The sequence below is a fragment of the Eucyclogobius newberryi genome, unplaced genomic scaffold (assembly GCF_026437365.1).
Source record: "Eucyclogobius newberryi isolate DKJ021-1_F unplaced genomic scaffold, fEucNew1.0.hap1 SCAF_10, whole genome shotgun sequence".
Taxonomy (NCBI): Eukaryota; Metazoa; Chordata; class Actinopteri; order Gobiiformes; family Gobiidae; genus Eucyclogobius; species Eucyclogobius newberryi.
In genome coordinates this window covers 24,478,950-24,502,932 of record NW_027315724.1, presented here as the reverse complement: position 1 = coordinate 24,502,932, position 23,983 = coordinate 24,478,950, and the positions used below count along the sequence as shown (strand labels likewise).

Here is a 23,983-nt window from a genome sequence, read left to right as displayed (position 1 = left end):
TTGTCATGAACACCACAACCAGCAGAAAACAAAACAGGAATTAAGTTTATCCTATAATCAACACAAATTAGGACACTTGTAGAATTTAATATTTTATTTATCAATAAAATAGATGGAGTTATGAAGTGATAAGTGCAGCTTATTTTATTACTCCAACATTTTTGAGTTAGTTATTATGTTTTATATTGAACCGGTTCATTATTCCTTTCTTTGTGTTTCTCTCTGGTTTCAGTAATATTATGTAACATTTGGGTCCAAACAGCGCCACCAAGAGGCCAAAGCTTGAGGCCAGGATGGCAAACACCTCCACTGCATCTGCATATTTACCTGGAGAGTTGACATAAGCAGGGACAAAGGCCACCCACACAGCACAGAAGATTAACATGCTGAAAGTGATGAGCTTGGCCTCATTGAAATTATCAGGGAGATTCCGGGCCAGAAAAGCTAACATGAAGCTCAATAAAGCCAATAAACCAATGTAGCCAAGAAGAACAGCAAACCCCATAGTTGAGCCAACTACACATTCATAAACTATTTTGTCATTATGATATTTTATGTTTTTATGAGGAGTTGGTGAGGCTGAAACAAGCCATGCAATGCAGATGACAGCTTGGACGGACGTAAGAGCAACAACAGTCCCTCTCTGCTGTAATGCACCAAACCACTTCAAGGTGGCGCCACCTCCTGGTTTGGAGGCCTTGAACACAGCCAGCACCACCATGGTTTTCACCAGAATACACGAGACACACAGCACAAAGCTGATCCCAAATGCTGCATGTCTCAACTGGCATGTCCACAGTCTGGGACGTCCGATGAACAGCAGTGAGCACAAAAAACACAGTTTGAGTGACACCAGGAGCAGGAAGCTCATTTCTGAATTATTGGCTCTGACCACTGGTGTGCTGCGGTGATATGTGAAAATGCCAAAGACAACAGCACAAATAAATGCCCCCAGCAGTGAAGCTGTGGTCAGGCAGATCCCCAGAGGCTCATGGTAGGACAGGAACTCTGTTTTCTTAGGAATACACTGGTCACGAGTAGGACTGGACCAGAAGTCCTCTGGACACACGTGGCACTCCATGGAGTCTGTCGAAGAAACATTGAGACATTCATCATGAATTTTTCCCACTCTTGTGATATAGTTCATTATTACTCTTTAATGAAATTGAAATTGTAACTTCATACAATGTGCATCTTATCAAGGTTTCAGAATGTCTATTTCCTAAGTTGCAATACTAATGCTGTTGTGAAGGGCGTCTGACCTGTGGTGTTGCTGATGGTGCCCTCAGAGCAGAGGATACAGTCAAAACAGCACACAGGCTGACCTTTCTGTCTGGCCATGCGGGTTCCTGCAGGACAGCTCTCACTGCACACTGACTGAGGAGGCTTGAAGAATAGATCATATTTTCAGATGTATAAATGCAAATGTTTAAAAGCTCAAACCAACCTCTTTAAACTGCAAGTTCCACAAGATCTTATGCTCATAGAGTAAAATATTTTCCTCTTGGAAGGCTGATTTCTTGAATTCACCCACATTTATAACTTTTGTTTGTCCATTTGGGAGCCACTGCCAGTTCAGGACATCATATATGGGCAGAGCATCCCCAGTCTTATCAAATGATACCTCATCCCCAAATTGTGTTGTAAAGTAAACCTTTTCCAGATAATACAGCAGCTGTGAAATAGAAATACAGTAGTAAGTAAGTAGTAATGACTATGTGTGCAGTTGTTTTAACTTCTGTCTTTCAGGCCAGTGGGACTGTGCCCAGGTTGTCTAAGCCTAAGTATTTTTGTCCTCTGCAGTTACATAAATATCAAACTTATTGTGTTTAGAATAGTTTGCGTTGCTTCTAATGTTAGCTCCTTTACAGTGTGGTGTGTGGTTAAGAGTTTGTGGCATCAGGCTGGCCATCAGGTTTAGACTATTCCATGTAGAAGTAGATGGCGTGTCATGGATGCATAATATCAAGTGTAAATCTAATGCGTTGTCTCTCATTTAATAATAGAGCATGTATGCCTCTTCAATGAAATTAACCCGGGTGCCTTTGATTTGAGTATATTTTAGCTAAAAGGGGACATCATTTCTGGTACCGCCCACCTGCCATGGCTCCAGTGTGTGCAGCGTGGCACAGCTGTTCCCGGAGAAAGGCCCTCTCCCTGGTTCACAGCGCAGCAGGTCATCGAGAGCATGAGCTAAAGCATACACAGCTTTGTAAATATTATACTCTGGTCTGAGGTTGGACACATCCAGGAACTCAGTGTCAATGTTCTGTAGATCTTCATGTCCAGTGCACAAAGCTCCTCCAGCGTCTCTCCACTCTGCAGGAGCTGGGGCAAACTTACACTCAAATGTGTGCTCCCAAAACTGATGAATCTTAAAGCAAGCGGAAAAAATATGAAGATTATTGGAGACCCTACACATTTAATAGAATACACTTTTACCATTCCCTTTCCTTCAGCATTTTGTTTTGGATTTATGCTTAGCAGAAAGTTTTGGAATCCTGGCATCTCGCCTCGACGGATGGCAATCCCCAACGTGCCAGACAAATACGGCATGAATTCAGGAGTGTGAAGTCCCTCAACACATGTCCAAGCTTCACTAGAAATCCACTGCAAGCCTTTTACATTCTGCTTAACCACCTGCCAAATTCATTTCAACAGAAACATGTCTTATTTGACTGTAGCCGCAAAAGAAAACTAATAATTTACTCAGTCAAACCTCTGTCATGAGTTGAATCATGTGCAGTTGATGGGCAAACACGATGACAACTTTGGCCGACGAGTCTTTGATCACATTGACTATTCTACTGTAAATGTTCTGGTCATTGCCCCAGGGCAGGACCTCAGTGTAAGCCAGACACCCTTTGCCAGTCTGAGCGAAGTCTGTCCGGAAAGATCTTGCTACATGGAGACCGTAGTCATCATCACTGACCAGAAGACCCACCCACGACCAAGCAAAATGTTTCAGAATTTGGATCACTGCATGAACCTAAATGAGAACAAAATGTGGGGGAAAATGTAAGTAAATGGCTCAGAAGATATTCAGGGGAAACAACAGAGACGTACTGACGCAAAGAGAACATTGGTAGAAAGGAAACCACAAAACAGAAGAGCAGCTAAATCATCTGGATTAGTTACAGCATGTGTTACTTGGCATATCTGTCCCATTTATACCAATGATAAGTAAATATGTCCATATTCAAATTTAAACGCAAAGTTTTTATTTTTCCATTTGATATATTTCCATCGTTATTCGATCCCAGTCCTTGACAGTCGGTTCATTGTGCTGTCTTCTTTATCTTTCTAACACCTATTTTTTCCTGCTGCTAAAACACATTCCAAAGATCTATTGCTTCCATTGCAAGCGTTTTATGTCTTAGACAAATAGCTTTAAAATCAATTGGGATGTTAATGTTGAAAATAATTTGCATAATGCTCTATAAAATCTAGTCTAATATTTATGAACAGTTACATAGTGTAAGACATTCTTAACCCTTCATAGAAAATGCATCAGTATATATTGGATATATGTATAAATGAACATGTCTTTTTTAAATCAAATTTATTTGTCTAATCGAATACTGTGCACTTGAATTGAATGTTGATTAATAAAATATTAATTAAATAGGGATTTTGTGTTGTTGTTTTTTTTATAAGAGAGATATACTTTCTTAATGGTATGTCTTTAAAAATAATATCAATAAATATGGACTATTCACGCTGTGCACATGCAGCTTAAACACCTGAAAATCGTCGCTTGGAATTGTCCGGAAAAAGGAAGGAAATTGTTGCCGGTCACTCAAACAAGAGCACGTGGCAAAATAACTTACCTAAAGCAGAGGGAACATTTATTAAAAAGTACACCAACGATCTAACAAATACCACACTTTTATTCGTTTCAATTACTTACAATTGGCAGTCGAAATAAACCCAGAACATTTGATATCGCAATAGAAAATGTGGAGAATGGATCCCCCACAATACCAATGACAGGAGGAATCCCTACACAGTTTTCCTGGAGCACAAAGCTCTCTGTGTGCACACTGGCCATAGACAGAGCTGCGCTGAAGCTAATATCCAGCGTGGCACAGTTATCGTACAGACTGTAGCCCAGAGTCAGGTTTGGAAGGAGCTGCGTGCTGTTGTTTATCTCTTCAACAGCAAAAGCCATTGTCATTGCATGTCGGAAGCCCAAAGGGTCAAAGCTGGAAATCGATAAATAACAAAAATCAATAGATGTAAAAAACAAACAATTGCAATCAGACATTCTTGTTGTGTAGATTCTCTTACCCACTGCAGCTTAGCTCTTGTGGCTCTGAAGTAAATATCCACTCAGGAAATAACGAGCTGTAGTGGACCTCAAAAAGCCCCCCCAGAATCACATCTCCAGCCTTGTGTAAGCTGTTGAGCTCAAACTTCCTCCATAATTTACATGAAGGTGCGGTTGTTTCAGATAAATACAGGACAAAGAATAATAGAATGCCTAGAATTTGTAAAACCAAATATATTCTAAGAAAATGCATCATTCTGCTCCACATAATCTCTCCGCTCAGTTTAAGAGAGAACGTGCTTATTTTATAGGCACATTTTAAAATATTCGTTCTGATAATATTAAGTTACCACCCACAAGGGCATTGGCCGCAGCAAAAGGGTATGATGTACAGAATTATAAACAACACATTTAGAATACAACCACAATGTCCCGTTTTGAATTCCCCAAACTATTAGAGCATCTAAGTACGGAATCATTATTTTTTAAGTTAAAGAAAATAATAATTTTCAAATTAAATTATGTAGACAAATACATTTATAGTAGTAGTTTTGCAGGTGTTAGAAATGCATTGTGATTAAAAAACAATAATTGGGCTTTCTCCAAATGAAACGTACAATATTTTATGGTAATAGCGCAAATTGCTAAAAGATGGATTGAAACTTACAGAATGAAGACAGTTTAAGTTTAAAGAACACATATTATGCTAAATTCATTTTATGAGCTTTTAACCATGTTCTAACACCAAGAGAAGGATTTAGCTGCATTCACACTAGTTTGATGAATCCTGGTTATAAAATCCTCTCCCCTCCAAGCATCAAAAACACTCCATTCTGAATCTCCTGGATAACTGATGTTTTCTCGATCTGTGACGATGCTCTGAGAACCTTTTCTGCTGTTTTTAAGTCCATAATCATCGTAAGCTCGTTCTGTGAATTTGACCCGTCTATTCACGATCAACACAACTGCTAGCTTTGACCAGGAAGTGGTTTTTACTTTATTTTATTCTATTTTTATTTTATTCTATTATCATCATTTTATTATTATTATCTGATTTTTATCTTTATTCTGTATTTTTATTATCTATTTTATTTTATTTTATTTCCCCCCCTCCATCCCCTATTAAGATAGGAGAGGAGTTTTGTTGATAAGAGTTTTTTTTTTTTTTTTTTTTTTTTTTGTTCATAAGAGTTCTATTAAGGGTGTGTTTTTGAAACTTCCTATAATCTGTCTTTCCTCCTGTTCTACTGCGTTGTAACAACAAAATTTCCCCTTGCGTGGATATTAAAGGTTTATCTTATCTTATCTTACCAGATGAAAATGTGATGAAAAATCTTTATCTTAATTAAACTATGTGTAATTCTGCCAAAACTCTGTCCCAGGAGAAACAGAAGAAATCCAAACTTTCTAAAACATGAAATGCCAAAATAAAGGTACACAAGAGCATGTTTAATAAAGGCCAATTACAATGCAAATAATGTGTACTATTTGTCCTTTAACATTGCTGTATAGGAACAGACATTCACTTATTGATTCCACGACCCATGATGGCCTTCTTTGTGTTTCTCTCTGGTCTTAATAGAATTATATAACATTTGGGTCCAAACAGCGCCACCAAGAGGCCAAAGCTTGAGGCCAGGATGGCAAACACCTCCACTGCATCTGCATATTTACCTGGAGAGTTGACATAAGCAGGGACAAAGGCCACCCACACAGCACAGAAGATTAACATGCTGAAAGTGATGAGCTTGGCCTCATTGAAATTATCAGGGAGATTCCTGGCCAGAAAAGCTAACATGAAGCTCAATAAAGCCAATAAACCAATGTAGCCAAGAAGAACAGCAAACCCCATAGTTGAGCCAACTACACATTCATAAACTATTTTGTCATTATGATATTTTATGTTTTTATGAGGAGTTGGTGAGGCTGAAACAAGCCATGCAATGCAGATGACAGCTTGGACAGACGTAAGAGCAACAACAGTCCCTCTCTGCTGTAATGCACCAAACCACTTCAAGGTGGCGCCACCTCCTGGTTTTGAGGCCTTGAACACAGCCAGCACCACCATGGTTTTCACCAGAATACACGAGACACACAGCACAAAGCTGATCCCAAATGCTGCATGTCTCAACTGGCATGTCCACAGTCTGGGACGTCCGATGAACAGCAGTGAGCACAAAAAACACAGTTTGAGTGACACCAGGAGCAGGAAGCTCATTTCTGAATTATTGGCTCTGACCACTGGTGTGCTGCGGTGATATGTGAAAATGCCAAAGACAACAGCACAAATAAATGCCCCCAGCAGTGAAGCTGTGGTCAGGCAGATCCCCAGAGGCTCATGGTAGGACAGGAACTCTGTTTTCTTAGGAATACACTGGTCACGAGTAGGACTGGACCAGAAGTCCTCTGGACACACGTGGCACTCCATGGAGTCTGGGAAAATAAAAACTATTGTTAATTTGTATTTATATTTTGCTTGAAATAGATTAAATCATATAAAACTGTATTTATAAAGCGCTTTTCATCCCCCTAATAATTAACATAAAGGAGGAGGAAACACTGGAAATCCTAAAAGTAACAACGATAGCTCATAGCGATTCACACAGCATTGTTTTATATTCTTTGTTGGCTCTGGGTACGTCAATAGCTCCAAGTACTATCAAAGCGATGACGTCCTTAATAAGTCAACATGGGGATACTGACACCTATCAAAGAGGAAGTTTAAGGGACTGTTTTTTGAGTAAAGTAAGATAAGCATAGTGTGTGAATGATGCCTCATAAGCTTCATCAGTATTTTGAACATTGTGAGTATGGTTCTGTTGACTTCTGTTCGTGTTATTTTAATACTGCCAATATATTTTCTTTAATACTATAATGCTCAAGTAATGCTTCTGTATCCATGTTCTTTTACATATAGGAAAAACATGTCGATAATGAAAAATGAAACTATCTCACACCTGTGATATTGCTAATTTCCCCATCGGAGCACGGGATGCAGTCAAAACAGCAGACAGGCTTTCCTTTCTTTTGGGCCATGCGAGAACCTTTAGGACAGCTCACACTGCACACAGACACTGGTGGCTGTGAAAAACATATTTCTTAAATGTTACATCTGTAAATGTAGGTGTTGAACAAAATATTTGATCACTGATTTTTCCAATTACCCCTTTGGGCCAAAAATTCCAGAAGATTTTGTCCTCATCAAGTGCCATTTCTTCTCCCTTGAAGGACGTCCTTTTAACCACACCCACATTTTGAACTGTTATGTGTCCATTTGGAAGCACAATCCAGTTCATAACATCATACAGAGGTAAAGCATCACCATTCTCATCAAAAGACACTTCGTCGCCAAAGGATGTGGTAAAATTAATGTTTTCCAAGTAATAGATGAGCTGAAAACAACACAAATTAATTCAACCTGATCAATTTTAAACATATTTTTCTGTATCTGAATCCAGCACCTGCCATGGCTCCAGTGTGTGCAGCGTGGCACAGCTGCTCCCAGAGAAAGGCCCTCTCCCTGGTTCACAGCGCAGCAGTCGGTCCAGAGCATGAGCTAAAGCATACACAGCCTTGTAGATATTATACTCTGGTCTGAGGTTGGACACATCCAGGAACTCTGTGTCTATGTTGTGTAGATCTTCATGTCCAGTGCACAAAGCTCCTCCACCTTCTCTCCACTCTGCAGCGACCGGGGCAAACTTACACTTAAATATGTGCTCCCAAAATTGTATCATCTGCAAAACACATTCTCCTATTTACTTGAATCCAGTAATTACTAATCCAGTGTGACAAATAGAGAATGCAAAGAAGAATACCATGTTATTTTCAGTGTTATCATCAAAAATGTATGGCTGAAGTTTCAACAAAAAATCTCCTAGTCCTGGTATTTCACCTCTGCGTATGGCAATGCCCAGTGTTCCTCCCAAATATGGCATAAACTGTGGCGTTTGTAACACAGTCGCTGTTGTCCAGGCTTCACTGGCAATCCACTGCAGACCAGTCACATCCTGTACCATCACCTGAAGGGAAAATGTTTATTGCACTGAAAAATGTAAATGTGACACTAGAATGTTATAATGCTATATTTTTCAAATGACTTCAATGTAATGTAATTTTAGATTTACACAGCGGTGCATTAGTAAAGTAGAATTAGTAAGAAGCTGTAGTACTAGTAATTGAATGTACGTTTACATCATAAGTGCATTAGAAATATTTGGAAGTACATCTAAATCATTAAAACGAGAAAATATAATAGGAATAATTGACAAAATACAGCTGTACTAAACTAATGTATTAGAAATAAAAACACATTTGACTGTATGTTCTTTAAAAGATTGCAAACCTCTTTCATGAGTTGGATCATGTGGATTTGATGTGCAAACACAATAACCACACGAGCAGTGGATTCCTTCATAACATGTACAATCCGGTTAAGCTCTGCCTGGTTTTTGCCCCACGGTAAGACCTCTGTATAAGCCAGGCAGCCCCCATCGGCCTGAGCTAAGTCTGACGGAAACGATCTGGCCACATGAAGGCCATAGTCATCATCACTGACCAGGAGTCCTGCCCAACGCCACCCAAAACGCTTTAGAATCTGAATCATAGCTCGGACCTGAAAACAAAACAACAAAAATAACCCAATGAGGACCTAAACATAAAAATGTGTGCGTAATATATAAGTACATTTACTAACCTGAAACGCATCACTGGGAATTGTTCTAAAAAATGAGGGAAACTTTTGCCGATTGCTTAGACAGGAACAGGTGGCAAAATAGCTTACCTGCAAACAACAAGTATGAATTTAACTGAGGAAATGAACAGATCATTACACATAATCTTTCAATACTCACTAAGGGCAACCTGAATAATCCTATGACATCCGAAGTAGCGATAGAAAATGTTGAAAAGGAATCACCCACGATGCCAAGCACAGAATTTGTCCCGGTACAATCATCTTTGAGCAGAAACTGTTCCTCCTTCCCACTGGCCATCGTCAGAGCAGCGCTGAATCCAATGACAAGTGTGGCGCAGTTATCATACAGACTGTAGCCAAGAGTTACGTTGGGAAGCAAATCGGGATTCCGGTTGATTTCTTCTATTGCAAAAGCCATTGTCATTGCATGTCGGAATCCTGGAAGGTCAAAGCTGAAGAAAAGTTTAGCAATTGCTTTTAACATCATCATGAGGACCACCCTTTTTCTTTCATTCAAACAATTGATTTGAAAGAAAAACATATATTAACTTACCCTTGGCAGGTGAGTTGTTGTGGCTCAGAGGTAAATCTTAGCTCAGGAAAGACTGAAGTGTAGTGGACTTCAAACAATCCACCCAGAATGACATCACCAGACCTGTGCACACCATTGAGGTGAAACTTCCTTCTTAGTTTACATGATGGAAAACAATAAGAAGTGACACAAAAGCAGGAGAACATAACAGTCAGATTAATGTAGAAACAATATGCCCACATTACTCCTCCTGCAGGGGCTCTTAAAGTCTTTAAGCATGATTTAGTTTGATATTTATATTCTTTATTGCGTCATCTCCATCTGTAATCACAATTTGTGGGCCGGACATTATGATGAAACTGGCATCCAGGGAACTGCACATTTTGACCAGTCAGACATAAGCTAAAAGAACCTACATATTAAATTCTAACTAGCAAGCAATTCAATCTTTCAGGAGACATGCTATGTAAAACAGACATGATAATTTAAGCATGTTATTATCATTGAGTGTCTGCTTATGTCATAAAGCAGACGCTATATGTTCTTGTATTTTTCCAGGATTTTCCTGATTTTGGATGCGTTTCAACTCCTTAACACTTTCACCGATTTCAACAAGTTATACCTCTTTACGATCGCTTTCACTGTCTTAGGGGGGTTATTGCTTTTGACATTTGTACAACTTGCACTTTTTGCAGTATTTGCAAAATAATCAGTATTTTTCCCCATCAAAATGAATGGGGCATTGTGTTCAATCACAAAAAAATAAATTTTCTTGGATTTGTATTAATGTTCAATGTCTCTAGATGCAAAAAGTGTTGTTCTGAGCTCGATCAAACAAAAAACCTAGGACAAGTTTGATTTTGAAAAAAGAAAGTCAAACGTGGCGGTGCCACTTTGATTCAACATGGCTGACTTCCTGTTTATCATAGAGCGATGCTGTCAGGTGCGTTTGACTCGTCAGAGGTCGCTCTATCACTGTCCCAAGTGTCATGTGCCTAGGCCAAAGATGAAGAGTTTCATGTTTTCTCTTTTTTGAACAACGCGGCGCTGTTGCGACGGGCCTTTCTGGGTGATTGCAGATGTTTCTGCAGCTTTTCAAATGTTTCAAACATTTTCAAACAACAGTTTTTCAAATGCTTTCCGATGGGAATCCCGTGTTCCCAATAAGTTCCAATTGACTTACCTGGGGACATTTTTAAAATTCAAGTTTTTCAAATATTTTTAAAGTTTCAAAACTTAAACACTTTCAACAGTTGCAGCATTTACAAAATTAGTAATTGCAGTACTTGTATACAAATGCAGTACTTTTACACACTTGCAATACCTTCAGTAGTAAAGTTTTCAGAGGTTGCAACTTTTCAAATATTTCAAATATTTTTAAATGTTTCAAAGCTTCTCAGTTGTTTAATGCCATCCATTACTTTTGACATGTGTACTTCTTGTACTTTTTGAAGTATTTCAAAGAAGCATTTGTACTTTTTCTTTACAATGGGATTTTCAATTTTTTCAAATATTTTTTAAAGTTTCCAAAGTTACAAACACTTTCAACAGTTGCAGCATTTACGAAACTAGTACTTACACATTTTTTTTTACTCTTACACACTTGCAATACTTGTATACACATGCAGTACTTTTACACACTTGCAATACCTTCAGTAGTAAAGTTTTCAGAGGTCGCAATTTTTCAAATATTTCAAATATTTTCAAATGTTTCAAAGCTTCTCAGTTGTCTAATGCCATCTATCACTTTTGACATGTGTAATTTCTGTACTTTTTGAAGTATTTCAAAGAAGTATTTGTACTTTTTCTTTACAATGGGACAAAACTAGTACTTACACATTTTTTTACTCTTACACACTTGCAGTACTTGTATACACATGCAGTACTTTTACAGACTTGCAAATCAAATCAAATCAATTTATTTTTGTAAGGCCCAAATTCACAACAACAGCTGCCTCTGAGGGCCACAGGGAGAAATGAATCAACAATGTCTGTGGTGGCGATGGAGTCAGACATGTCTGTGGTGGCGATGGAGTCAGACAATGTCTGTGGTGGCGATGGAGTCAGACATGTCTGTGGTGGCGATGGAGTCAGACAATGTCTGTGGTGGCGATGGAGTCAGACAATGTCTGTGGTGGCGATGGCGACCGTACTTGCAGTACTTTCAGTAATTTTGTTTTCAAAGGTGGCAATTTTTCAAATAGTTCAAATATTTTCATGTATGTTTCAAAGCTTCTCAGTTTTCTAATGCCTTCTACTAATTTTGACATGTGTACTTTTTGAAGTATTTCAAAGTATTTGTACTTTTTCCCCCTATGTGAGTCTTATCAAAGTTTTCAACAAATGTTCAACTTTCCACACTTCAAAACACTTTCAACACTTTCACAACTACTACGGACTATTGCAGTGATGCAGTAGAATACACGGAATACCACCCTCAAAATAAAAACACGGCAAAACTGCAAATTGTGGTTTTCACAATGAAAACACTGTCAAATGAGGTTTTGGGGGTTCCAGTCCCTCAGAGTGCTTCTATGGGCTATTGTAGTGACGCAGTAAAAGTACATGGAGTACTTCCTTCAAAATAAAAGCATGGCAAAACTACGCATTTGGGTTTTAACTATAAAAACACTGTCAAATTAAGGTTTTGGGGGTTCCAGTCTACTATAGGCTCTTGCAGTAATACAGTAGAAGAACAGGGATTACTACCTTCAAAATAAAAACACAGAAAAACAACAAATTTGGGTTTTCAAGATTAAAACCATTGTTAAACTCTGTCGTAGGGTTTTTATAAATAAAACCACTTACAAAGAACTTTATAGGGATTTTAAAATATAAACTACTTCCAAATGATGTTTGAGGATTTCAAAATTAAACACATTTCAAACAGTTTTGAGCTTTTTCTTTTCAGTAATTTTCAAGCAGCTTTAAAAATATTTTCACAACAATTCCAAAATGTACATACTTTGAATACTTTTCAGTCCATCTTTTTCCAAACTTTCTGCAGTCACCGCAATGGCTTCAGCCATTGCAAAGATTGTAGTTCCTATTATTCCTATTATTCATGTTCATACTCGGGCATTTTTGACCCCCTTAATATCGATGAAAGTCACACATGGGGACATAGACGCGATCGGCTTGGCCCGAACTTGAATAAAATGGAACTTGCCGCGTGGATCCACACGGCCCGGCGCCGCGCCCCCAGGGGAAGAACAATAGACTCGAGCATTCCATGGAATGAGCATTCCATTCCATGGCTCGAGCGTGACAAGAATAAAGTCTTTACTACATACATGTAGTACTTTTACACAAGAATGTAGACACTCGCAATGGCTTCAGCCATAGCACATTATCTAGTTATTATGTGTTCCCTCAACATGAGCCTACTCAGTATTTGTATTGATTTGTATTGATTCCTTGATTTTGCCCTCAGAGGCAACTGTTGTTGTGATTTTGGGCATTACAAAAATAAATTGAATTGAATTGAATTGAATTCATGCATGTTTAGTAATTGTCCTGCATTCGAGTGTTCACAAAATCTGTTTTCACCTACCCACCTATCAGTGGACCTGTATTACTTAGATGTTTTAGATCAATATAGCTGTTTTCAATGAACAAAAGGGGAAATCCTAATCTATGTAAGTAAGTTATTCAAAATACCTGAAGAAAAGCATATTTCTTCTTGAAACCGTAGCACAAATCCACAAATCATTTCTAACAGTATAATTGAGGGGATTTGCTCAAGTAATAATATTTTGATTGCACTAAAATGAATTTGGCTTTTGAAAACATTACTGGACTAGACCAGTTTACAATGAGTAAAACAACGCAATGATGTTTAGTCATTTGAAAACACCCTTTTCTTTGACTGTTTGTCAGATAGGAAACGTGATCTGCTTCTTTGACTGGAGTGGAGGACGAGGAAGCCTCTGGTAACTTTCCCCTGATCACTGGTGCATTTGTGGGATAAACCATAACACAGACGAAAAAAGTTCAGAGGACATTTACACATCAATACGCAAAAAATACTCAAAATTACTCTCTATTTTATTCACAACTCTGAGCTGGGATTGGCAATTTTTGTCTCATCTTTGTCCGTTACATTTTTTTTTTTGTGGCTCCTTTTGTCTTTTATAATCCTGTTTTTCCTGGAGTGTTCCGCAATCGTAACAAGATTATATTTTTTTTAAATGATGGTTCCAGAAGTGGTGGAGGAAGGTATAGTTCCTTGTTCAGGTCAACATAGATCTCATACTGCAATAGAACTGTAATCGGTGATTAAACCATAATTTCCTCCTTGTTGTAATGATACCTGAAAACGCGATGATCTAACAATACATTTGTGAACAATAACAGACACTTAATCTTAATTGCAATTTGTACACTGTTAATAAAAAAGCTTTTACCATGGATACTCACAATTTTAATTAAGTGTGAACAAACTCTTTATTCCACCCCACCCGACACTTCCTTTGTATTGGCAGTTGTTTTGGCATTAACCGGTTAAGTGGGAATTCTGATAATTTATATGGAGAATTCGAATAGTGTCATGCTGCTAAAATAGGATAAAAAATAGGTTGATTTGTAGAAAATGTTCAATGTTCATGTGCACAACCAGTCAACAATGCATTGTTACTTCCATATTTCCCTTGATACAAATGAAAAAACAATAGGAACGTCTCAAGTCTTTGTTGAATGCACAGTGACACTACTGTGGAAAAGTACTGTAAAAAGTACTGTGCAGTATTATGATAATGAGCCAGACAAACTGTGAGGTGAATCAGAAGAGGAGGGATGTGTTTTCATAAACTCTATATAAACATAGGTCTTCCCATATGCAGCAGCTTCTGTCAAAATGAGCTTTAGTGCTATTGTCCTGAGTTTGACTCTGTTTCTGTTTGATGTGCCGTCTCCCCACTCTCTGAATATCACTACCACAGACCAGGAAGCCTCTGTCGTATGTACGGCAACGGGCTCGGCACGGGCCCCGGCATTCTCCATGGAGGGGGACTACATCATTGGAGGAGTTTTTTCTATACACTACAACATGCACACTGTCATTCACAACTATACAAGAAAGCCTGAACCGCTGCGGTGCTCAGGAAGGTGAAATTACCCTCTACTTTTTTATGTCTGATGAGTTTATGTGCAAGACGCATGGGGAATTATGTATTGATGTTGAGTTGTATGCAGAAATCTTAAAAATGTAGTAAAATTATTTTTATGCTTTGGATATTTTAAAAACGTGTAACCATGCTTGTTACTGATCTGACTAGACCCTTCTGTGTATTCTTACAGTGTCGATTACCGTGAGCTGCGTTTTGCCCGAGCCATGACCTTTGCTATCGCAGAGATCAACAACAGTTCTGTCCTGTTGCCTGGAGTAACCCTGGGGTACCAGATCCACGACTCCTGTGCGTCTGTGCCTGTAGCTGTGCAGGCGGCCTTCCAGCTCGTCAACGGACATGCCCCAGAGTACCACCCAGACCAGCGCTGCTCTCAGTCCGGGATGGTGATGGGCATTGTGGGGGAATCTGGCTCCACGCCGTCTATCAGCATGTCCCGAGTCGTAGGGCCATTCAACATACCTCAAGTTTGTATTCATATTTCAGTCAGGACAAATGATGAACAATGTAGGCCTATACATTTAGTTTTGTTTTTAAATCTCATTATATACTCTTAGATTATACTATTATAAGTATAATCTAAGAGAATATAATAAGTATATTACTTATACTTTCTTAGTAAGTAAGTATAAGTAATAAGTAAGTATACTTATAAGTAATAAGTACGTATATTTCTCAGTAAAATCATAAACAATTTAGATCATTCATAATAGTCTCAATTGGGTGTTTTCAGATTCTAGAATGTTATGATGTCCTCTAGCCACATGGTGGGGCAAGAGACAGATTTTCCTGTTACATTGTATTTTGTCATTAAATATCCTAAAGATGAATTCACAAATATTGAACCTGATTATTTCTATTAGTGACTAGACCCTAGAACTCACTATAACATAAGAAAAATGGTCATTTTAACCATATTTATTTCAGTTGCCTCCAACTATATGAAATATTACTGCCCTATAGAATGTTGTGATGTAATCTGAATCCCAGCAATGGAGCTCATACAATTTTAAGCTTGTTCCATCATTCGCTGAGAGCAAAAAAAGAAGATTGTTTTAATTATGATTTCTGTTTCTATTTTTGACATCATGTGATATGATTTGATTTCATGCAAAAGTCTCATTTTAAGTTCAACTCTAAATCACATGCTTTTATAACACATTATACCTTTCCAGGTCAGTCACTTTGCCACGTGTGCCTGCCTGTCTGACAAACAGCAGTATCCCAGCTTCTTCCGGACAATTCCCAGTGACAAGTTCCAGGCTGATGCTCTGGTCAGACTGGTCAAACAGTTCGGATGGACCTGGATAGGCACCGTCTATTCAGACTCCGACTATGGGAACAATGGCATGGCATCTTTCTTGTCGGCAGCACAGAGGGAGGGCATCTGTGTGGAATACTCTGAGGCTTTCTATAGAAAGTACTCTCACAGCCAAATCCAGAAAGTGGCACAAGTCATACGCAGGTATGGTGCAACCGATTAGAATGTTCTTTTTATTTTTACCTCCTAAAATTAGTATTTGCATAAAATTCAAATATATTTTCATCACAATTTCAAATGCAAGTGGAAATCACAATGACAATGTACAAAGCAGCCATTCTCAAAGAAATCCCATGTGTTCCTTACAATGACACTTCACAACTCTATACAACTGCCTCTTTATACATCATCTTAATTTTACAATCCTCTAGTTCCACTGCGACAGTAGTTGTGGCCTTCGCAGCGTCTGGAGACATGCGGATTCTGCTGCAGGAGCTGTGTCAGGAGCCTGTTCCATACCGGCAGTGGGTGGGCAGTGAGGCCTGGGTGACAGACCCCGACCTGCTCCGCTTCAGCTCCTGTGTGAGCGCTCTGGGACTAGGCATCCAACAGTCTGTGATCCCAGGTCTGGAGACGTTCTTATTAGACCTGCCCTTCATCACAGTGAGTGCCTCTCCACTGCTGAGCGAGTTCTGGGAGGAGGCGTTCAAGTGCAGGATGCCAACAAGTGAGAACATTCATACACGGCAGTAATAGACACCAACACAAGTATAAATTGATCTGTGTTACCACCAAGGTTCACAAATCATTTCAATTTCAAGTCATGCCGAAACACATTGAGGTGCTACGTCTATTATAAAAAAAGTTTCATGGTCATGTCCAAATCTTTTTTTTAAACATTTTACAAATGACCGTTTTAATCCGGATTGGGATTTGTTGGTTTCAAGTTGAAGTATTAGAGGAGGAAAAAAAACATCAATCTGAGTCCTTGAGGCTGTGGGTGAAAGAGTGAAGTGTAGAGGTGGTGAGTTGAGATGGTTTGAGAGGGTTTTGAAAAAACAGTATTGAGATGAAAAACTATCCTAAACAGAAATTGTGGACTAACGGACAACCCAGTCGAACACTAATCAGATATTTAACAGTATTCAGAGTGAGTCCAACGAAGAACACAATAAAGCAATTACAAACCCGAAACTATAAACAGGTTTCAGGGTTAACTCCTTGTGCAGTATAAATTCTAGTTTCTTTGACAGCTTTAAGAACTGGGACATGCTTCCGGTAGCCCAAACCATGGGTCTCATTTATCAAGCTTTACATAGAAATCTGACTTCAAGTGTAAGTACGGACAAAATCCAAACTTCCTCAAACCTGCTGACTTAAGTGAGACTATTTCCCTTTTGAGTTTTGAGACTGGACTGCGCATTTTCAAGTTAAGACGACCTCCTTTGAGACCTTTGATATAAGTATAGTAAATGTATTGTGTTTTAGATGCTCGCCCAGATGATACGGTGTGTGATGGGAGTGAAGACTTGGTGAATATTCAGAACCCATACACAGACACGTCCCAGCTGCGCATCACTAACATGGTCTACAAGGCTGTGTATGCTGTTGCATATGCCATTCACAGCGCAGTCTGCCCACAGAATACCACCTGTCAGCCACACCCTTTTATACCTCTGCAGTCCACACAGGTCAGTCACAAGTTAAGTTGAATAAGTCTTTATTATTCTTATCTGGCAAATAGGTTTAGTTGTAGGTTTTGAATTTCTCCGTTTGTTTTTCAGGTATTTGCGCAGCTTAAGAAAGTAAATTTTTCTCTGAATGGGTACACAGTGTCGTTTGATGCCAATGGGGATCCAGTGGCCACATATGAGCTGGTGAACTGGCAAACAACTGACCAAGGCCCTGTTCGGCTGGTGACAGTTGGGCATTTTGATGCGTCTCAACCAAAGGGCCAGGAGTTTAGGATTCAGAAGGTCTTGCAATGGATGCAAGGGACCACACAGGTAAGTGGTGCATGCGGAAAGCAAAGAGATTTGTTTGGAGTGTTTCTATTAAAAAAGTAATCATATTTGTTCCTGCAGGTTCCAATGTCAGTGTGCAGTCAGAGTTGTGTCCCTGGAACCCGTAAAGTTCTCCACAAAGGCAAACCTATCTGTTGCTATGACTGCATCGCATGTCCTGAAGGTGAAATAAGCAACATTACAGGTAATGACACAAAGACATTTACTATTTTATTTAACATTAGTTGTTTATTTATTAAGATGATATGACAATTAGAACTTTTGATGAAAGGAAAATCCAGATTTTGAATAAACAAGGTCAAATATGTTGACCTCACAATAATTTTTCATTTTTATCTAAGGATAATATATTATATTACATGTTTTTACAACAAATGTACTTTTTTTAATGCTCAGTAGATTCCATCCTAATGGAAAAGCAAGCTGACTGACATTTCTACCCTGGAAACCAAAAGGGTTGCTTAATTATTTTTGCTCCAAATACTTTTGAACTAAAACATTTAGCATTAACATCTGATGTCAGTTAATCACAGAATTGATATTTAAAAACATATTTTATGTATATCTTTGTTCATGCTTTATTAAATCAAATTAGGTGTTGTAATTATAAATTGGTACCTAAACAGCACTTTCACATATAATAATAACACAATCTTTCTGTTTTAGATTCACCTAATTGCCATCACTGTCCAGAGGAATCCTGGCCAAACCTCAAAAGAGATTCCTGTTTACCCAAATCAGTGGAGTTCTTGTCTTTTAGCGAGAACCTGGGCATCATCCTGATCGTGTTCTCAGTGGGCGGAGCTTGCTTGGCTATCCTCACAGCCACAGTGTTCTTCCAGCATAGGAACACCCCAATAGTTAAAGCCAACAACTCAGAATTAAGCTTTTGGCTGCTTCTCTCACTCACTCTATGCTTTTTATGCTCACTGACTTTTATTGGGACTCCCTCTGAGTGGTCCTGCATGCTGCGCCACACTGCGTTCGGCATCACCTTTGTCCTCTGTATCTCTTGCGTTCTGGGGAAGACGATAGTGGTGTTGATAGCCTTCAGAGCCACACTTCCAGGCAGTAATGTTATGAAATGGTTCGGGCCTTCACAGCAACGACTGACAGTTGCCTCATTCACGCTAATACAAGTTTTGATTTGTATAATTTGGTTAGTTGTGAATCCGCCTTTTCCCATAAATAACTTAACCACGTACAAAGACAGGATCATATTAGAATGTGCTTTAGGTTCACCTATAGGTTTCTGGGCAGTTCTTGGATACATAGGCCTGTTGGCTCTGTTGTGTTTTGTGTTGGCGTTCTTGGCGCGTAAACTTCCTGATAACTTTAATGAAGCCAAACTCATCACCTTCAGCATGTTGATCTTCTGTGCAGTCTGGATCACTTTCATCCCAGCTTATGTCAGCTCTCCAGGAAAGTTTACGGTTGCCGTGGAGATATTTGCTATTCTGGCTTCCAGTTTTGGATTGTTTTTTTGTCTTTTTCTCCCTAGATGTTACATTATTCTATTCAAGCCAGAGAAGAACACAAAGAAATATTTAATGAGTAAATAGTTACCAATATGCAAATAACTGTAAATAATTTGTCAGCAATATGTACAATAAAGTTTTAAAGACAGAAAGTCTTGTGTGTATCTCACTTTTTATTTCGCCCAAAAACCTAAACCTAATTTGACTATACTTATTATAACACAACTTTTCATAATATTATTATTACACACTTATTATCATTTTTAGGTATTTTTAGGATTCATTAAAATTGTATTCGGGGCCCGTGAAATTGCAAAAATCGAGTAATACACAAGGACGAATATACCTGTGAGTGGCATCAATTAGAACTCAGTGAGCTCTAATTTTGAGTGAAGACCCTGTGAAAAATTGTTGAAAGAAACTAAAGTGGGTCTAACGGGACAGAGGAGAGACAGAAGAGAGATAAAGGAGAGACAGATGCAAACGTGTGTGAGGGGCACAGACTGACCCACTCCTCTGCTGCTCTCTGTATTTAGAGATGAACCCTCTGTTGGCACGTTTTATTTTTTTATCGATTGCTCAAAACACGTCTGTCACACGTAATGAGACTCCAGACGGGCGCGCCCTGCACATTGATAAGCTCTGCATTACTACAATGGCTGGCCTTTTTCATCGTAGACTTATTGTGGCCGGGTGGTCTCAGTCATGTGAGTAAGTCACATGACTGACCGTAAAGGTCAGGAGTAAAGTGTTTCACTTCCTCTTCCTGAGCAGCCCTGAGCACATGGTGGTGTCTGGGTCTCAACAGTCCAGTGTTTTTAAAGGCTCAGTGCTGGTTGCCGTTTTTATACCGTTTTGATTTAGTGTGTTTTATACTGTTTTATATAGCTTTTTAATCTGTATTTAATAGTTCTGTAATTGGTGTCGGTCCTGAGGTTGCTGGGGAGGATTGGGGCGCACTTTAGTGGATGATTTTATTTATAGTTTTTGGTGATGGTGGCACTTGTTGGGTGTTTTCTGTTATGGAGATGGATTTGTTTGCTTTAATCTTGTTTGTTTGTCACTTGTAGCATGCCTCTCCCTCCCCAGCTCAGAGTGGAACCTCACCAATTCTCAATCAAACCTATCTCTTGTTGTAAATAAAAGCTGCCTTAAGGCTGTTTGACCCACACTGACAGACTTGCTTTGTTATTAAAGCATACTTGAACTTCCTGAACACTTAACCAGTGTTACATTTGGCGTTGTTGGCAGGATTGAGCAGTCAGTGTGTGGTGTTTTTTTTTCTTTTTAATTAACTATAATTTATACATGACCATATAAAAAAGCAATCTGCACAGAAGATTGGAGAGACCTACTGCTCCCTATCTACAGTCAAGCCAACAGAGAAGTCCCCAGACTGTTTAGTGTTTTTTATCACAATGACTACTGTTGAAGTTCAGTTGCATGGAATCCAGGACCAATTAAGAACTTTACAAGTTGAAAATCAGTAGCTTGGATGGACTATGGATGATCCCCCTGCTGTAAACCCCAGGGTGAATCAAACTGTATAGTCCACGAGAACGAAAGTGTCCCAAGTTCTATGGCCGTCAAGACTCACCAGATAACTGTCGTCTTGAGGATTGGCTTGTCTTAAGGGCAGACACCTCTTGGACAAAGAAAAGGCTATTTCTATGCTAGATCACTTGGGAGGGGAGCCTCGTAATGAGGAAAGTGAGGACCCGGACACAATTGTGGACATTTTGAAAACTGTGTATTGTACAAAAAACAACAACATGGTGGTGGTAAAGCAATTTTATAACAGAAAGTTGGTGCCTCAATAAGATTTTTTTTTGTCATGCTCTAATGACTCTAATGGACTCTGTATCTGACAGTGCCCCTGATGCCGTCCCTTATCCACAAACTGTGCTGAGGAACCAGTTTGTGGAGTATGTGAAGGATGGAATGCTGCGACATGTTTAAAGATGTGTGGTACAGGTTCCAGACCAGAGCAGCCCAGCCTTGTTGGCCCTCTTGCAGCCGGGTTAAGGCGAACCCAAAGGACTGCAACTGGCCAGACACCGCAACCCTCACCGCTTGCCGAGCTCGTCTGTTCAACAGCAGTCATGTGCAAAAACTATTGGTGTAATGGTCTATAGGCCGTGGCTGTGAGCGAGCCACAATACACATACATTAATACTTGTCAGATTGAAAGCTTGAAAACAACATATTTATAACTATTTATGAACTTTTTACCAATAAATGCTTACCATGGGCACTCTGTACAATCTTAAGACATTTGCTATAGCCATAGATCGTGTAGAAGAGGAATCATCAACGATACAGAGTATTGGAGGCGCACCAACACACGAATCATCTCATACAAAATGCTTTTCCGGTCCAGCAGCTAAAGACAGGGCTGCACGAAATTCGATTCCCAGTTCAACACAGTTATCGTACAAGCTGTATCCAAGAGTCACATTAGGGAGCAGATCGGTCTTCCTATTGATTTCATCCACAGCAAAGGCCATAGTTAGGGCCTGTCTGAAACCCAGCACATCAAAACTAACAGACTCCAGTAATGAGTGACAAGAGCAGACAAGTCAATATTTTACATATGTAGCAGTGTGGATGTGTGAGTCAGTCTGTTCTGCCCCGCCTTCAGGGGGCACCAGACCTAAACTATAGAAAGCTCTTAGTCGTTATTCATCCTCTGGCCGGGTGCTGGTCGCTCGTTGTGTGTGTGGTTCATGGGTCAGAACTAGCACATAGACGCCATTGGAGCGGAAGTTATCGGTCCGGAAGTTACAAAGTCCAATATGGCGGCCCTCGTGACGGCCCAAATCACTTGCGGTTAGAGACAAGGCGTCTTCACCATTTTGCGATACCTGGTGGTGACGGAGGTACATTTTCTGTCTCGCAGCGGAAAATCCTCATATGCACTGGCCTGGTGGTTAAGGACATGGCTTGTGATGTGGGATATCATGGGTACGAATTCCTAATGGAGAAAATTTTATTTTGAGATTGAACTTTTTAAACTTATAGATTGCACAGTCTCACAGGTGAGCAAACATTTACATGCTTTTCTCCTAACTACTACAAAAACTTAGGGTTAAGGGTTAGGGGTTCGGGGTTAGGGTTAAGGGTTAGGAGTTAGGGTTAGGATTAGGGGTTAGAGGTTAGGGTTAGGGGTTTTGGGTTAGGGTTAGGGTTAGGGTTAGGGTCAGGGTTAGGGTTAGGGTTAGGGTTAACCCAAGAGAGAAGATTATTGCCTGAGCTGTAACGGTCAGCACTAGCACATAGACGCCATCGGTCGAAATCCAACATGGTGGCAACCAGAACGATCCCGCTGTTACAGCTCAGGCAATATTTTCTCTCTTGGGTTAACCCTAACCCCTAAACCCTAACCCCTAAACCCTAACCCCTAAACCCTAACCCCTAAACCCTAACCCTAACCCCTAAGCTAAGTGTTTGTGGTAGTTAGGAGATAAGGGAAACAATTTAAATGTTTGCTCCTCTGTTCATCTGATCCAGCCATTATTTTCTTGAAGTTGAATAATGACAATGAATGAGGAAAGTTAGGTTTACTTTGTCTGGTTAACATTAATTTATGCCGTGGCTCTGTATTAGCAAAAACGTAGCTAACTCATCCCAAAACAAACTAGACTGTGCAATCTATAAGTTCAAACTCAAGATAGATTTTGCACTCTGCAGGAGTCAAACCCATGAACTTCTGCTCCCCAAGCCATGTCTTTAACCACCGAGCTAACACATCTGAAACTTTACTGCTGCGAGACAGTCTATCTACCTGCCTCACCTACCAGGTGTAGCAAAATGGAGAAGACGCCTTGTCTCTAACCGCAAGTGATTTGGGCTGCCATGAGGGCCGCCATTTTGGACTCTGTAACTTCCGTTCCGATAACTTCCGTCCCGATACCCTATATGATCTAGTGCCGACCACATGAACCACGGTCAGCACTAGCACATAGATGCCATCTGTCCAAATCCAACATGGCGGCGACCAGACCGATTTTGATTAAGTGTGAACAAACCCTTTATTCCACACCACCCACTTTTACTTCTGACTGCTACAGATTGACACTTCCTTTGTATTGGCAGTTCCATTATTTTGGGTTTGGCATTAGCCGACATCAAGTGCAAATTCTAATCATTTCTATAGAGAATTTGTGTAGCATCTTGCTGCTAAAATAGGATATAAAATAGGTTGATTTGTGTAAAATGTTCATGTGCACAACCAGTCAACAATGCATTGTTATTTCCATATTTCCCTTGATACAAATGAAAAAAACAATAGGAACGTCTCAAGTCTTTGTTGAATGCACAGCGACACTACTGTGGAAAAGTACAGTAAAAAGTACTGTGCAGTATTATGATAATGAGCCAGACAAACTGTGAGGTGAATCAGAAGAGGAGGGATGTGTTTTCATAAACTCTATATAAACATAGGTCTTCCCATATGCAGCAGCTTCTGTCAAAATGAGCTTCAGTGCTATTGTCCTGAGTTTGACTCTTTTTCTGTTTGATGTGCCGTCTTCCCACTCTCTGAATATCACTACCACAGACCAGGAAGCCTCTGTCGTATGTACGGCAACGGGCTCG

General features: G+C 39.6%; 3 protein-coding genes across 3 annotated transcripts; 1 reads left to right on the top strand and 2 right to left on the bottom strand.

Annotated features, from left to right (window-relative positions):
* Positions 1-166: 166 nt before the first annotated feature.
* LOC140369775 (extracellular calcium-sensing receptor-like) lies at positions 167-4,523 on the bottom strand. The gene is made up of 8 exons (XM_072456972.1): positions 4,291-4,523; positions 3,911-4,205; positions 3,744-3,830; positions 2,720-2,989; positions 2,099-2,374; positions 1,448-1,675; positions 1,263-1,386; positions 167-1,086 (listed from the first exon to the last, which is right to left on the bottom strand). The coding sequence occupies exons 1-8, from the start codon at positions 4,521-4,523 to the stop codon at positions 167-169; spliced, it is 2,433 nt and encodes an 810-aa protein (XP_072313073.1).
* A 1,269-nt stretch (positions 4,524-5,792) lies between these two features.
* LOC140369759 (extracellular calcium-sensing receptor-like) lies at positions 5,793-9,704 on the bottom strand. Its single transcript, XM_072456971.1, has 9 exons — positions 9,520-9,704; positions 9,124-9,418; positions 8,967-9,053; positions 8,616-8,885; positions 8,089-8,292; positions 7,732-8,007; positions 7,435-7,662; positions 7,228-7,351; positions 5,793-6,703 (listed from the first exon to the last, which is right to left on the bottom strand). The coding sequence occupies exons 1-9, from the start codon at positions 9,702-9,704 to the stop codon at positions 5,793-5,795; spliced, it is 2,580 nt and encodes an 859-aa protein (XP_072313072.1).
* A 4,841-nt stretch (positions 9,705-14,545) lies between these two features.
* Positions 14,546-19,471, top strand: LOC140369743 (extracellular calcium-sensing receptor-like). The gene is made up of 8 exons (XM_072456970.1): positions 14,546-14,604; positions 14,797-15,091; positions 15,800-16,089; positions 16,317-16,612; positions 17,374-17,576; positions 17,670-17,891; positions 17,970-18,093; positions 18,576-19,471. The coding sequence occupies exons 1-8, from the start codon at positions 14,546-14,548 to the stop codon at positions 19,469-19,471; spliced, it is 2,385 nt and encodes a 794-aa protein (XP_072313071.1).
* The last annotated feature ends 4,512 nt before the right edge of the window (positions 19,472-23,983 follow it).